At 37.1% G+C, this 15,422-nt stretch overlaps 1 protein-coding gene and 1 long non-coding RNA gene across 2 annotated transcripts; both read left to right on the forward strand.

Annotated features, from left to right (window-relative positions):
- The first annotated feature begins 8,373 nt into the window (after nucleotides 1-8,373).
- Nucleotides 8,374-9,695, forward strand: LOC112176704 (peptide chain release factor PrfB3, chloroplastic-like). Its single transcript, XM_040511566.1, has 3 exons — nucleotides 8,374-8,720; nucleotides 9,008-9,225; nucleotides 9,552-9,695. The coding sequence occupies exons 1-3, from the start codon at nucleotides 8,564-8,566 to the stop codon at nucleotides 9,693-9,695; spliced, it is 519 nt and encodes a 172-aa protein (XP_040367500.1). The 5' UTR covers nucleotides 8,374-8,563.
- A 3,299-nt stretch (nucleotides 9,696-12,994) lies between these two features.
- On the forward strand, nucleotides 12,995-14,166 carry LOC112176706. The gene is made up of 4 exons (XR_002927068.2): nucleotides 12,995-13,134; nucleotides 13,344-13,416; nucleotides 13,715-13,789; nucleotides 13,886-14,166. It is a non-coding gene; the product is annotated as an uncharacterized LOC112176706 (long non-coding RNA).
- Nucleotides 14,167-15,422: the final 1,256 nt, after the last annotated feature.

Consider the following 15,422-nt stretch of genomic DNA (forward strand, 5'->3'; position numbering starts at 1 on the left):
AATAAATTTGAATAAATTCAGTGCTTCAGAATAAAATTCAAAATTTATTAATAAGCCAACGATAATCAAATCAAAGTCTTGTTCAAAAATCTTATTCATCAATCCATGATTGAAAATAAACTTTAAGACCAAACAATAGTCTAATTAAAAATGAGGCATTATGCCTTCACAACTGTCTTTGGAAAATAAAATGAATAAAGCAGATCAGTCAAGATTGAGAGCATCCATTGACTTAGCAAGTTCCTCTTTGCCATTGGAGTCTGCAACTGTAAGGTTGACGTCTAGGTCATGACCTCCTTCTTCCATATAGTGAGCCTCTTGTTCTTTACACTCCCTATACCTCTTGTAATTGGCTGCTACTCTGTTGCTTGCTTGGTAGTTCTTGTACCAATGCCCAATGACTCCACACCTATAGCATGGTTCATTGCCAACTCTATTCTGTTTGACTGAAGGGTTCTTAGGTGCCCTTTGCACCTTGTTTCCATGACCACTAGGGCCAACACCACCATCTCTGCGCCATACATTAGGAGGGCCTCCATGGCCCATATCACGACCCCCATGTCCCTTGCCATGTGGTGCATTATTGCCACGTGGGTAGGGATCAGCACGTCCAACCCCTTTTGCATTGGGGTTCTTTCCACCTTTCACTTTGCCATAATAAGCCTCGGGATTTTTCTTTGTCCCAGTGGGCCTGGCATTGTTATTCAAGAGAATCTTATTTTGTCTCTCAGCCACTTGCAGTAGGCTTATCAACTTATTGAAGGTTGTGATTATTTTGTTATCATACTCCAGCCTATACTGGTTCGCTAGTATAATTGCTGAAGTAGGAAAAGTGGAAAGAGTCTTCTGGATCATATCATCTTCTGTGAGTTCCTTTCCACAGAAATTTAAACGTGCTTTTAAGCGCAACATATCCTTGTTGAAGTCATTTACCCTTTTATAGTCAAGCAAGCAGATTTCATTCCACTGAACGATCAGTTCTGGGAGCAATATGTCATGAATGTTCCCAAAACGTCCTTTAAGGGCATCCCACAGTTCTTTGGGTGTCTTCAACTGAAGGTATTCCCAGCGTAGGCTAGGATCAATATGTCGCCTCAGAAACATTAAGGCATTTGCTTTCACCTTGTCAGACGGTCCATTGTCTTTGGGGTCGGTAATGGTGGCAATGTAATCTCTTGCCACAAAGGCAGTTTCTACATCGGAAACCCAACGGTGGTACTCAAGTCCGTCTGAGTCCAAAATGTCAAATTCAGGTCGAGTTGGATCAGCCATCTACATAAACAACAGAGAAGAAATAAATTACGTAGTCATAAAGACATCCACGTGAATTATTTTCCAAAAATATGAATTAGATTTCAAGATCAAGATTCGTAATGGTCACAGTTTTTCTTTCTTTCAATGCTATGTGAAAATGCTTTATCACAGTAAGTGTGTATGGATAATGCGCATGAATTTTCATTATCATGGCCAAATGGTATTGATATGTTGCATTAAAAATAATCATAGCACATTTAAATATAGCATATAATAATAAACTACATGGCATGCTCAAATTTCACAAATATACAACAAATTATATACTACACATAATAATAGCAATAATATATCATGCGTAAAATAAAATATAAATAATAGCATAATATAAAGGCATGCTTAGGAATAATTATATAAGAGTAAATAAAATTCACAAAACATGCTCACAATTGCGTAATAAAAACATAAGCAATAAAATATAAAGCATGCTTAAACATAATTATAAATCATGCTTAAATATAATGATATAAAACATAAATAAGAAGGCATGCTTAAAACAATCAAAATTGTCTAATTAAACATGCTTAATAACAAAATATAATAAAAGCATAAACAATAAAGTATAAAGCATGATTTGTTAAAATCATAAAATAAAATAAAGAAAACATACTTGATTTCGATAAAACAATTCTAGCACACGAGCGTGTTGATGCAGGAGTGCGTAGCGATGTTTTTTGGACTTGAGAAAAAAAACTGGGCTGCTTCTTCTCTTCTTTTGCAGCAATGGGCCACAAGGCCTTATTTTTTCTTTTTCTTGGCCACAGGCCTTTTTTTTTTTTTTTTGTTTCTCTTCTCTTTTTTTCTTTTTCTCTCTTCCTCCTCCTTCGTGCCTTCTTCTTTATGGTTCTGTGTTCTTGTTTTTTCAGATGGGTTGCTGATCTGGGACGAGGGATGAGGGATGAGGGACGAGGGACGAGGCCAGTCGGTGATGCAGGCGAGCTGGGCTCCTCCAACGGAACAGGGACTTTCCGGCAGCACTGGGCTTCTAGAAACGGGAAGGCTGGTTGGATCGCCAAAGTCTGGTGCTGCAGGTTGGCAAAGGGACGAGGCCGGTCTGGAAAAGGCAGAGGATGTCGTTGGTTTGTCGAACTGCAGAGATCAGAGATCGTGGACTGAGGCCGGTGCTCTGGGCTGCAGGTGAGCGAGCGTTGGGCAGGGGCCTGAGCGGAGTGTGCAGCGCTGGAGGTGGCTCGGTGGTGCGGGGCTGCAGGCCGGTTGGGATCGGTGCTGCAGTTCACTGGAGGCCCGTGTCAATCACTTTGACGAAGGCACATAATGTGTTTTTCCTTTAACATATAACTATTTATTCTAATCATGACAACATCCAACGGTTGATTTTGATAAAGTCTATTTTCTCCACATTGTTGCTCATTGAATGTATACTTTTCTTTACAACTAATAAACTAATTATACCACATTAGTAGACATATAAGAATTTTGAGCGAACCAAAAAATCAAAATTGAAAATCAATAAATTTGACATTACTCATCTATTTATAGTGTATTAATAGGTATTCTGTAAAAAAATTAACTAAATCCGCCGTTATTTCGATATCAAATAAGTGGTTAACATTTTATACACCTATACTTTTTCACACGGAATTTTGTAGCTAGTTGTTCTTTTCACACGGATATCCGTGTGAAAAGGTTTTAGTTTTTACACAGACATCTGTTACTGTTATTTATTCACACGGATTTTGGTGTTAACATGTCACACAGATATTCGTGTGATATTCATTTCACACAGAAATCTGTACCAAAAACTTATTGTAACGGAAATCCGTCCCTCCATAAATCACATAAAATAAAAAATTAACGATTTCTAAATAAACTAATTTATAATACGTACAGAAATCCGTGTGTTATCCTCTTTTTTTTTTTTTTTTTACAACAGTATCCACAATAATTTGTGGGAATATTCAAATATTGAGCGGGAATAAATTGATTAGCCCACCCTTATTTTTTGAAACTAAATAATTAGTCATTAGTTTTATTTTTATTGATAATAATTTTCTTTCAAGTTATTTTGCCACAGAAATCCGTGTGAAATACTTACATATTTGTAACTGATATCCGTGTTTATTTATCTGAGTAACACATGCAATTGTCATTCAATGGTTTGCATGAAATTCTGTCTCTAATAGACTTTTTCACACGGATATCCGTGTTAATATTTCACACAGATATTCGTGAGTTACTTATTTCACACAGAAGTTTGTAGCAAAAACTTATTGTAATGGAAATCCATCCCTCCATAATTCGCATAACATAAAAAAGTAACGATTTTTCAATAAACTTATTTATAATACGTACAAAAATCAGTGTAAATTGATATTCACACAGATAACCGTGCGAAAAGGTTTTAGTTTTTACACAGACATCTGTTAGTGTTGTTTATTCACACGGATTTCCGTTGATATTGTTATTGTATAAATGATTGTGGGCCCAATTATGCTCATTTCACACAGTTATCTGTTAGTATTTCTATTTCGCACTGAAATATGTGGCTTTTAGATACAGTAAATCCGTGTGTGTTATTATTTTGCTAGTAGTGTAGTCTGGGTTCTCCTCTTCTCATTTCTAGCTTCCGAAAATGGAACATGCAGAAAAAATTAGTCAAAAAACCCCAATCCTGGCATTATTCTATCTCCCTCGCTATTACAACAGGCAAACCTAACCAATCCCTAAACCACGACTCCCCAACGCAACAAACTCCACAAATTACAAAAGAAAACAACTCTAGGGCACACAAATGCCAACACCTAAAGCTCAGATCCAACCAAAACAAATCGGATTCTCTCCTAATCGAAAATATACCTCTTCTTCAAAGTCATCATCGTTCTTGGCTGGCTCGGCCTAGTCATCAGAGCCGCGGGAGTTGTCCTTGACGGCGTCTTCGTCGTCGGAGTCGGCGGAGCGAGCTACGACCTCTAACTCTTCCTCATCCTCTTTGTCGTTGATCAGCTCCTCCTCCTCAGAATTGAATAGGGCTTCGTCGGAAGAGACTTGGGGCTTTATTTTGGGGGTCAGTAGCCTCAGTAGTTCCTCTTCGCTGCTAGCTTCGCCGTCGGATCCTAGATCTGTTGCCTTATCGTCGGAGCCTCAATTCGTTGCATCGCCGCCAGAGCCTCGATTCGTGCATCGTCGCCTGAGCCTCAATTCATTGCTTCATTGCCGGAACCTCGCTTTGTTGCTTTGCCACTGAAATAGAGGTTTTGATTTTGGGGAGAAATTGATTTGTGAGAGAGAGAGAGAGAGAGAGAGAGAGAGAGAGAGAGAGAGCTCTGATGTATCGTGATAGTGAGTGGCAATTTTCGTAATTCCATAGAAATTTAACTATCCTTTATGTCTTTAATGCAAATGAACTGTTACTGTAGCTAGATGTAAATGACCGTAAGGACAACGTGTCTTTGGCCCCTGCGCATAGGAAGCTACATTTTCAAATTGTAGTTAATGGTAAATATCTCTAAAAATTATTTGGTGCAGTATATTTGATTGTTAAGTAATGGAACCAGAGGTTTCAGTAACCCAACTCTTTAAGCCCAAGTTAACATTTTTCTAACATGGGTGTCTTTAAAGAAACTAGGTCAATGTCTATGGCCCAAATCATATATTATCAACAAGTTCGGAATATTTTATTTAGAAGGCTAAATAAAGCCTACTTAAAGATCAAGCACTCTTGAGAGACAAATCTTGATAGTTATTGATTTACTATTCTTTATCAAGGATTTGATAATTATAGATGATTTGCTTGCCCACAAAGATTGTGCAGGATGGGAAGATTTTGACATGCAAGCTGCAACTATTGGAAATCATTGGTTCACATTGTTGAAGGAACAATGGTCGTGGTTATTGTCAAACTTATCACATATTGGAGTTGATCAATTAAGGAAGCGATAATCACCCTTCATTGTTCTCAGTACCAGATTTATATGAATGCAATACGTGCATCTAAGAGGCATTCAAGAGGCAATTATATTGCCTAGAAGATAATTGTCATAGAGGCAATTAATCATTGCCTTTGATATCTTATCAAGACTGAATTAGTGTTTTGATTAATTAAGCTAGGCCAATACGTGTGACCTAAAATATAACCTATTTTTATTCTTTTGAGGAGGAACATTTCACCCTTTCATCTCAAAAAAAAAAAAAAAAACATTTCACCCTTAATAGAAAGCAACTCTTGGTGGAATTAAGAGATATATTCCGGGTGAAATTCATGTTGAGGTTGCTTGGAAATCAAGTAAGTAGCCTATATATAAAGAGGCTAACACGAAATACAAGAACAGAACTTTATCATCTATTTAGATACAAAAGTCTTCCTGGAGCAATTATCTCAACTACGGTTGAACCCTTGAGAAGTTAAGGTCTGCCATAACAAACCCGAGAAGCTAAGGTCTATCCTTAGCACAACTTGTATTTCTTTTGCTTCCATTGAAAGCTCTGCCTAATCTACAACATTAGGTATTGATCTTTGTGACGCCAAAGAACAACCCAAAAGTCCTTATTCTCATAAGGCAGTAGAAGAACCTTGTGACAGGATTGGTACTCTTTATATCCACAAGCTTGATTATAGAAGTCAGGTCAGGGACTACCCAACAACTTGCACCCCATGATACTGATAGTTTGCAATACCTTCTTAGCATCCAAACACTAGCTTCATCTTCCATTTTGAACTTATAAGGAACTGCAATAATCAAAAGAAAGGGTGAAGTAACCAGTTAAGTCCAACATAACAGAATGCGGCTCATGTGCCTCTCTACGCAATATAAACCTAGATTGCAACATCGTCCTTTGACGGTCATTTGTTCCACCGGCATTGGTGCCGGGCCCTGGCGATCGTCTTGACGGCATGCTTCTTTCTGATTAGTTTTAGGATGCAAGTTGGGCAGTGGCTCCCGTACTTGTTTCCAGGCTCCAGATTCTGGTCATTTTCTGACAAGTCAATCTCTTGATTTGGGGTGTTGTCTGGTTGGCTTCTAGGCAAGGCATGGTTCATGTTATTGAGAATATGAATTCTTGATGGGAAAATGAGGATCTTGTCTATGAGTTTATAAGGATTTAGGTAAATTTCATTTTTATTGTCAATTGGTTTTGGTTGATAAACCTATTACTTTATCACATATGTGCCTACGTTGAGATCTACCTTTTGGCGCAGGTCATTCTATTTCACTAGTACAAAAGTTGAATCAGACGACACCTCTCAGACGACACATTACAGTTTTCTGTCGTCTGATTGATTTTTATTTTTTTGTATGTCGTTTTTATAAAATCTGTCGTCTGATATGGAATTATAAACTAGTTCACAAGACGTTTAAGGATAAAACTATTGTATTACCCTAAAAAAATTGAGCGGCAAGTTTCCCACCATGTCTGTGGTGCCAAAACTCATCTGAAACCCAAAATTTCCCCCCAATATGTATTAATCATACGACGAGAAATAATAAAACTGTGGTCTGATTAACATGTTTGGCAGAAAGGAAGGAGATTTCCTACCATCAGTTTTCTCCAACTCCCCAACGAGGGAAGTCAAATTGATAGGAGATAAATTTCAAATTTAAAACTCATGTACTCAGACCACATTGTTATAAAATTATGTTGTGTGAGTCTTCATAGAGCTTGTCCAAATTCATAGCGCAAGGCTTGAAACCCTACACTTGAGCAAAAAAAAAAAAAATAATAATAACAACAGACCCTCACCCCTCACTCTTGACAGCGCTCCACTCTCTCTCGACGCAAACCCAAAATCTTTGCTCTCTTCTTCGACAAAGCTCTCTCTCTCTCTCTCTCTCTCTCTCTCTCTCTCTCTCTCTCTCTCTCTCTCTCTCTCTCTCTCTCTCTCTCTCTCTCTCTCTCTCTCTCTCTCTCTCTCTCTCTCTCTCCTCGACAATCCCCGACCTCTCCCCTCTATAGACCCTATCTCTTCTTCTACAAACCCCAACCAAAGCGCTTTCTCTCTTCGACAAAACCCGACCAAAACCTAATGGGTAATTCAAGCTCTACTTCGACTGGGCTCAAGCCAACATCAAATCCAAAAATCTCACAGGTAACAACCCCCCCTCTCTCTTGCAATTTTCGATGCCTGGTCTTCCTCGTCTTCTTCTTTCGTTTCTGAGACCTAAAATTGCGTTTATTGTGCGAACTGATTGATTTAGGGTTTTCTGGTTCAGAGGCAGTAGAAAACCTAGTGGGTAACCTCTAGGGTTCTTCAGATCTTTCGACAATGGTGTGTTGCATTTGGCGGAATCGAAATTTAGCTATGGGTAACTGAGATTTGAATTCAAACATTGGAGTTGTGGATTTGGGATTGAAGGCAAAATGTCAAATTGGGGCTAAGAAGGTTTCTGGGTAAGTGGGTAATAAAGGTTTGCAGTCAAGTTTGCTTGAAAAATTGATATGGTTAGGTTATGAGGAAATTAGATAGTTGTTTCTCAGCTTGTTTACATTTCGTGGTGTTCTTCTCTCTAATTACTAACTTTCTTCTCATTTTTTTGTGAATTTGTGTTATTAAATTGATTGGCTTCTTGGTTTCAATTGTGACAAAGTAGAGTTGTGAAGCTGCTGCCGATGGGGCTCTTGGTTCATGCACTTGACCCTTCACTGCTCTTCTCAGATGACAACCTCCGAATTTCGCCAATCTCACACTCCAGCCGAGAAAGGTTTCAAAGCTATCACTTTTGACATGAGAGGAGTTGGGAGGTCAACTGGGAAGGCTTCTCTTACTGGGTTTGTAGAAATCAAGGATGTGATTGCTGGCTGCAAATTGGTCTCTAAGAATTTGTCTGCTAATAGAATTTTGCTTGTGGGTTCTTCTGCAGGTATGGTATTCTTGTATATTTATATTTTGTATATGTGGATAGTGATTAAATTTCATGTTTAGTTCGTTTTGGTGGATCAAATGTGTTTATGGTTGAGAATTGTATAGACAATTTGTATGTGCTACTGCATTTTTGTTGGATCAAGTGTGTGGTGAAAAAAAGGACAGGTTTTTTATATGGGAGATTTTGGATTTGCTTGTTTAATTGGTTTAGGTGGTTGATTTTGTGGATCTGTAGATTGTGTTCAGCAACAATGACTAGTATTGGCTTGTGGTAGTTACTAGATTGATTATTTCAATGGTGCAGATCGACAAGTTGAGTTTGAGTTGGTAGAAGTGATCTAACTCTTCTTTGCATAGAAGTTAGTGTGTGTGTGTGTGTGTGTTAGTATATTCTTTGGGTATGGAGGAAATCTGACTGCGAAGGTGTTCATGGTATTCCTTTTGTTTTACTTTTTTGCTCTGGCTTGTATAAAGTTGCTGAGAAGGTGTTCATGGTATTCAACGTGGAAACATTCCAAGAGAAAGACCCAGCATTTTCTACACACTCACTGCGCCCATGACAAGAACAGGTTCTACAAACAACTGGGTATGTTCTCTATCTCCTTCTCTCTATGTTTGTAGCTCTCTTGTTATGAATTGGGTGGACCCAACTCAAAATTAAGCAATTTTATGCTGAGATAAGGTTGTCTGTATCTCAAAATTCAACTTTGGAAATGGGTATGGCTTAAATGAGAACCCTAAAGCAGGTTGTTAGTTATTGGTTTTGTTTTAGCAAATTAAACAACTAACCATAATATAATGATTTTCTCAAGTTTTAAGTTCTACTGTTAATGATTGCATGGAATTCAAAATGATAGTTTTGAGTTTGTTTAGGATTATTTTCATTGAAAAAGAAGATTGAAGATGCTGTTCTCCGAGCTGAGATGTTGGCCCCATTGGCACTGGAGCTTGAAGAAGAAAGACGGAATGAGCAAGAACAACTGATACGCGACTATGACCTCTGGGATGACACTGCTGAGTCCAATGAGGTTCTTGCCAAATTGGCTGATAGTGTTAGAGTGGTTGATGCTCTCAGAGACTTGACATATAAGGTAACACATTATCGAACTTAGCGTATTTTTGGTTATACTATTCTATCAATTGATTTTTCCACCTCACTTTTAAGTTCATTGAGTTGTCTGTATATGGAGGTCCGATCAATTTTAGCAGGGTGCATCGTTAGAGATTACAAGTTTAAGCCCTCTGGCTGTGTCGACAATAGCCATGAGTACCCATTATTTTACTAGTCAAGCGTGCTCGTTGCATATTAATTTTATCTCTCCACCAAAATGTTCAAGTATAAAAGTTGCTCAATCATATTTTTTCTTTCCTCATTTGAAGTTGAGGATTTGACATTCACAATTGCTTATTTCTGTAGGCTGAAGAAGCAAAACTTATTACACAGTTAGCAGAGATAGATGCTATCAATTATGGGCTTTTTAGGAAGGCATATGATGCATATCTGGATATGAGCAAGATTTTGAATAAATATGAGATTTCCAAGCTTCTTAAGGGACCATAGCCATGTTTAGTTGCGCCAAATTTCAAATTTTAGACAAAAAGAATTAGGAGCGAAAAATTTCTTCTCTAATTTTGTTGGTGGTATTTTTCTTTTTTAAACTTTTTAGCCGCAGGGGTTTGGCAAAAATAAACAGTGTATAGTGATTGATTGAGATTGAAATGATGTATTTTCGATCTCACATATAAATAGCCTCTCCATTTATTTTTCTTCTCCCCTAGTCTCAGTTCTTCAAACTATTTGATGATCACTGCTTTGCGACTTGCCCATATGAACATCCTAACACCAATGCCTCCCAACAACAGTGTCTCTATCATGTAACCCCTCACACATATCTCGCATCTCTTAGTTTCTCTTCTTCTCATTTAGTACTCTAAATATCGCATTAGGGTTTTCAATGTTGCAGAATTTCAATCTTTTTTTAGTTTTGGTACTGCTAATTTTTGTTTATTGATGTCGTAGTAAGGTTAGAGGCGCGATTAGAAGACTTGCATTGCTGACTGTTACTAAGAACTTAAGAGAACTTTTTTGAAAATCCGGAATCTAGATCATTTTCTATATGAAAAGAGTTTATGGTTCTTTTATTTTAATTATTTTATCCATTAAAATAATAGAGTTTGTTAACCAAAGCATAGTTTTTTACGTAAATATCCCTTATATAGATACTAGGAGAACTACGTACATGAAAAAGGATAAACAAGTAAAATTACAAAGAAAACCCAGAAGAATCTCATCCCCCATCCCCCATCTCTCTTCGACCAACACAGAGAGCCTCATTCTCCATCTGAATTATTATTATTATTTTTTAAAAACCATATAGCCAAACCATCCAAACCTTATATCGTGCTGCTCATTTCATGGGTCTCAATTCATATTCGTTCTCTATGCTGGTAAGCCCTTCGATTTAGTGAATTAGCCGATTTAGGGTTTTAATTTGAAATTTGATTTGTTTTTGCTGGGTTATGGTCGAATTGGGATGCGAGGTTATCGAATGTCAAAAGCTGGTGTTTGTTGTCTCCGAGCTCAACAAGAAATTTCAGAAGAAGCTGGTGTGTCAGAGCCTGATTCGAGGTGAGAGTCAGGTTATTCATGGTTCGAGTTTTGGCTACCGTCTTTAGGTGAAACACCGGTTCTCCCAATAAAGGCTTAGACTTTCCTTCAATCTAGGGATTTTCTCTGATTTGGGGTTTTTGAGATTTCCGAATAAAATTCGGTGTCTTTGATTATTGTGCATCTATCCCTTGCTGGGTACTCTATTTCTATCTGGGTTTGCTTCAATTGCACTGAATGTTTTGGTTGAATTTCTGGTTGTTTATCATGTATTTCACAAGTGAAAGTGATAGTGAGTCATGTTCTCATCTCTCTCTCCGCTGGTTCCTCGAGTTACGAGATATGATGCCCGCCTCACTGCTTTAAGGTCCTTCTCCTTCTGCAGGATCCCACCCCCACCAGGCAAGTTCTTTTCTATCTCACTATGCCTGTTGCGTGAGGATGTGTACCATGTTGTTAAAGCTTTTGCTATGATAGGAGAGTGGGTGAATGCTGAAGCAAAGCTCTATACTCAAGTCTTGGTAAGGAGCAAGAATGTTTTTGTCTTATTTTTGGTGTGTAGAATAGTAAATGTTGGATGTTGATTCTTTCCCCAATCAGTGACAGATGAGAGACTTTGAACATAGTGGATTGAATCTTACTTTAACCAAGAGAGAGGAGATGCAGCGTGTGAGAGTCCAAATTGATGAGCTAAGCTTGCGCTATTTCCAAAATCTACGTGAGGATTTTTCTTTCCTTGTCTTCACTGAGACTGAGTTGGCTGGGGTACCACAAGAGTTTCTCAAGGTATAGGATATATATTTCCATCATTTTTAAATCAACCATATTGAACGCCTCATGTGCAAGTTAACTTGTTTAGTATTGTGGATGAAATTTCCACAAACTTAATTTCAGATTAATATAGTTTTTGGTGCTTGTCTGCAACTGGTAAATTGTTTAGGATGGTACCTTGAGTTCTTCAATGTTCTCAGTATCAAATTAAGTTTCTACTCAGGATTGTATTTGACAATGATAAGTCAATGATCCCAAATTTTCTTTACTTGTGGATATGCTCATATTTTATTAGAAAAGATTGGAAAATATAAGGCAACATGGAATACCATTAGTCATAGGCAAGCTCGAAAGTACAATTCATTTCATTGCCAGCCATTTCCGGTACAATTCATTATGTATGTGTATAATTAATCTTTTATTTTATATGTTACTTTTTGAAATATGAACTCAGTTAAATCATGTTATTTAATTGTCCAGACTTATACTTTGTTCTATTATGTTGGTTACTTGGAGGAACAAATGATGCAGTGAAGTCTTTGACCGAAGCAGTATATACACAAAGGGGACAAGAGTAATGAATCTGGTATATTTTCTATTAGTTGTACAGCTTCATGTATCATGCATTTCGCTTCTCATTGTATCATAAAAGTAGTTTCTACATAGTGAGCTAAGTCCAAAGGAAGTCGTGTAATAGCAGGTAATTGTAGTGCCTAATATCAGACCATTAATTACGATAAATGTTAGCAACTCTCTAGATGCTAAGGGTATGTCACTGAACTAATGCTGGTTGATGTTGTCACAGAAAATGGTCCTCACTTTGAGACATGGAACTTGGGAGTATTGGGACCAGTTGTTTGATTCTACAAGGATTAGATCAAGAAAACAGAGATCTATCAGGGCAAAAATGGTCATACAAGGTCTATAAAGTTTAGAGCAAGTAAGTTTATGGACCTTTTCTCTTACTTGCACTGGAAATAAAGCAATCTTACATTTTCTGATGCATTGCTTTTCTAATTATAGCACACTTTTTGTGTTCAGTACCTCATTGTAAACTTTATGTATATTTTTCTTATGCTATTTTTTGTTTCTTTGTTTAGTGTATTGTTTTCACATGATTATATGAGTCCAGTTATTAGAACACTTGTGTCTTTTCTTTGACAGCTTTTGGGACCAAGAGAGTAGAACAGCAGAACTTGTGGTTGTAGTTATGGAGACAAACAAGATGCAGGTTATTTAATGGTCATTGCTTTCTTTTTTCAATTCTTTTGCCAATGGTTTTGTTAATTTCACTTGCCTTGATCATGTAGTCAAATCATTCTGTAGTCATGAAGTATCACATGAAGTATCAATGGTGCTCACTGATTTGATGATGGACGTGAAAGGGTGCTCACTAATTTGTTGATTGTTACAAGTGGTCAATTGGAGGAGAAAACAAATCTTATCGAGGGAGTTTCATGGTTAGATTGTGCATCACTGTTCTGGATATTGGTCTCTTGGCATTTAATTTTTTTTTTCTCAGCTAGATTCTTTTCTCTGGTGTATTAATAGTATTATACATGTTTGCTACTTTGCTTCATGCAGGATTAACAGACTCTGCGAGTTGTCTTTCTTTAATAAGGTAATAATAATGTAAAACTCTGATTATTACTATTACAAAATAAATATACTTGTTTGACAAGCTTACACTGCAGTTTGGTATGACTATACAAGTTATTTTTGCTGTGTCATTTAGATTTCAAAATGAATTCAATTATAATAGCTGTTGCCATTTGACATGAGAAAAAGCTGAACTTGGCTTCCTATTTGTGGCCTTTCTGTATTTTTCAGGTTAGAGTATCTGGTATCCCAGATTATCTCCAATTTCTTGGATGTGATTGCAGATATCTTGGAGATGACATAGGTAAGAATGCTGTAGGTGAATATAATGAGTGTTTTACGATACTACAAGTTGTATGTGGCCAGACACATTCGTTTAAGTCACTGAACTTTTTGGGTTTCAATGCTGCTGGTGCGTGCATTAGATTGTAGTCTGTGATACTGGAACCGTATTGTATGAAGTTATGAATGAATATATATAGTACTGGAGATAATATGCTAGTTCTGATATTTCTTTGTTTTCTGATATTTCTTTGTTTCTGTTTATATACATGATTTTGAGCTTGCTGAACTTATACCAAATTGTTTTGTGGCACATGTAGTTCATAAGAGTTCTGCAGCAGGAATTAAATGCCGTTGAGAAGGACAAGGATGCGTTCATTGAGGACTTTTCTAAGGTGAGTTTCTTCCTTGTTTTTTTTTTCTGGGCATTTGATATGTTATTACAGTTCTATGCATGAAATTCTAATTCTGTGCAATCAAAATATGTTTAGGAGGACTACAATGACATGGTGGATGGAAGGTAAAAGCTGGCTAGGACTAACTCTAGAGAGCAGAAGGGGGCCTCTTCATTGCCAAGAATAAATGATTGTGACACCTCAAGTTTTGCAAGTGCAATATTGTACTCGAGTTGGATATGCATTTCAGATAAACATTGTATTCAGTTGCTGGTGTGTTGTGTTGTAGACGGTCTTATCTTAAACTATGTCGCTGTCCTATTAGTGTTTGAACGTTTGTTGTCTATAATAAAGGAATCGGGGTTTGTCTTTGCTCATGTGTATCTGAATCTGTGTCAAATTCAATATTTGCCTGTTTTAATTGTCTCCTATTCGTCTGATAGGTGTCATTAAATTTGAAAATAATTTAAAATTTGAAAATAGAAAGAGACGGAATGAGTTTCGTCCCCTATTCATTTGATTGGCGCCATTTATACTTAATTTTCCCGCCAACTTGAATGAGAATGGGGGATGAAATTTTGTTGAATAAGAGATAATTTTAATTTCTTCTCCAAATGCATTAGGAGACGGAATTTATCAACCGTTGCCTTTAATAATTAGGGACGAGCTTTAGGAGACGACTTTAGCCACAAAATGATTTGTACCTTTAATAATTAGGTACAACTCTGTCTTGTTGATATCAATCCAATATTTTCTTTTCCTAAAAAAAGAAGTCACTGGTGACTGAAAAGAAAAAAATGCTATGGAGTATGGATTATGATATTGCAAGTAAAGTGATAACAGGATAGAACTATCTGCCTCTGGCTGTGCCGACAATAGCCATGAGCTTGTCAATGAATCTATTTGTTGACCGATAACGTTGTTTCCCTCATATATTCTCCTGCTTTCTTCCTTTATAGTCGAGGTCTTGTTAAAAGCATGCTGTGCAAAAATCCAGAACTTAGACCAAGTGTAAATTTAATTTATCTATTTTGCTTTCTTGATAATATATTCTTTTATTGATACCTGCATGTAATCCCGGGTCATTGAGGATTCAGTCTAATTATGAGTTGATTTCATGTGTTGCATAATGTCTCTTAAGCTGCTTGGACTTGTTTCTTGGTTTTGTGGATTGCAAAGACTTGGTTTTGTTTCTCCCCTATTTTGGTGTTAATCATGCATGCTTCTGTGTAGGAAGCTGTCAAGGGACAATTATGGCGCCTACGTGATCCCCAAGGGAAGCCACCAGGTGTAATGGGATAGTGGCCTTCAAGAGCTGTGATCAACATTTTTAAAATGGTAGACTTAGCAGCAGGAAAAGATGGCATTGCCAAGGTTGGGGGCCAGAGTGTATACATGCAATAAAGCAAGGCTTTGTTCCAATGAGGCCATGAGAGCGGCAGAGCTTGTAAAGCAAGACTCGCTAAATAAATTTCTGGATGTATATTGCTAGGAGAGTACCATTAGATCTACTCATTTTATAGATAAAAGATTACCTTTGCATAATCCATTATGATGCTTGATGTGGATATATTATAACAATTTCTTCTATATATTACTATTAATTTAGTATTTTTGATTCCACTTCTAGCAT

Source organism: Rosa chinensis, chromosome 7, assembly GCF_002994745.2.
Source record: "Rosa chinensis cultivar Old Blush chromosome 7, RchiOBHm-V2, whole genome shotgun sequence".
Lineage (NCBI taxonomy): Eukaryota > Viridiplantae > Streptophyta > Magnoliopsida > Rosales > Rosaceae > Rosa > Rosa chinensis.

Coding starts and splice junctions, on each gene's coding strand:
- LOC112176704 (XM_040511566.1), top strand. CDS start 8,564: ATGGTATTCCTTTTGTTTTACTTTTTTGCTCTGGCTTGTATAAAGTTG. Junction 8,721..9,007: donor CAGGTTCTACAAACAACTGG/GTATGTTCTCTA, acceptor GAGTTTGTTTAG/GATTATTTTCATTGAAAAAG. Junction 9,226..9,551: donor TCAGAGACTTGACATATAAG/GTAACACATTAT, acceptor TTATTTCTGTAG/GCTGAAGAAGCAAAACTTAT.